Raw genomic sequence first — 292 nt, forward strand, 5'->3', positions numbered from 1 at the left:
TCCAAACCGGACAGCCCCGGTGAGGACGCTCCCGCAGAGGATATGGCCAGATACTACTCGGCGCTGAGGCACTACATCAACCTCATCACCAGGCAGAGGTAGGCAGAGCGGCCCGGCCACCATCCCCCTTTCCTGCTCCCCGAGTTACCTTCTTCCTTGGCCGGGCTCAGGGGAGGAAAGTGGGGTGCCCTCTGACACCTGGGTGTCTTGCCCTGCTTCCCACACCGACACGGAGAAAGATGTGGTGCACAGACTCCCTTTAGAGAGTGGCAGGGCGGGGCCCCCCACTGGT

General features: G+C 63.0%; 1 protein-coding gene across 1 annotated transcript in view; it reads left to right on the top strand.

Annotated features, from left to right (window-relative positions):
• Positions 1–3: 3 nt before the first annotated feature.
• NPY (neuropeptide Y) overlaps positions 4–292 on the top strand; it is a gene marked incomplete at its 5' end in the record, with an annotated part of 8,743 nt that continues 8,454 nt past the window's right edge. The window contains one exon of the mRNA XM_009700613.1: positions 4–98. Coding sequence (XP_009698915.1) covers positions 4–98 — 95 coding nt within the window. The remainder of the gene's footprint in view (positions 99–292) is intronic.

The sequence above is a fragment of the Cariama cristata genome, unplaced genomic scaffold, assembly GCF_000690535.1.
Source record: "Cariama cristata isolate BGI_N322 unplaced genomic scaffold, ASM69053v1 scaffold42125, whole genome shotgun sequence".
Taxonomy (NCBI): domain Eukaryota; kingdom Metazoa; phylum Chordata; class Aves; order Cariamiformes; family Cariamidae; genus Cariama; species Cariama cristata.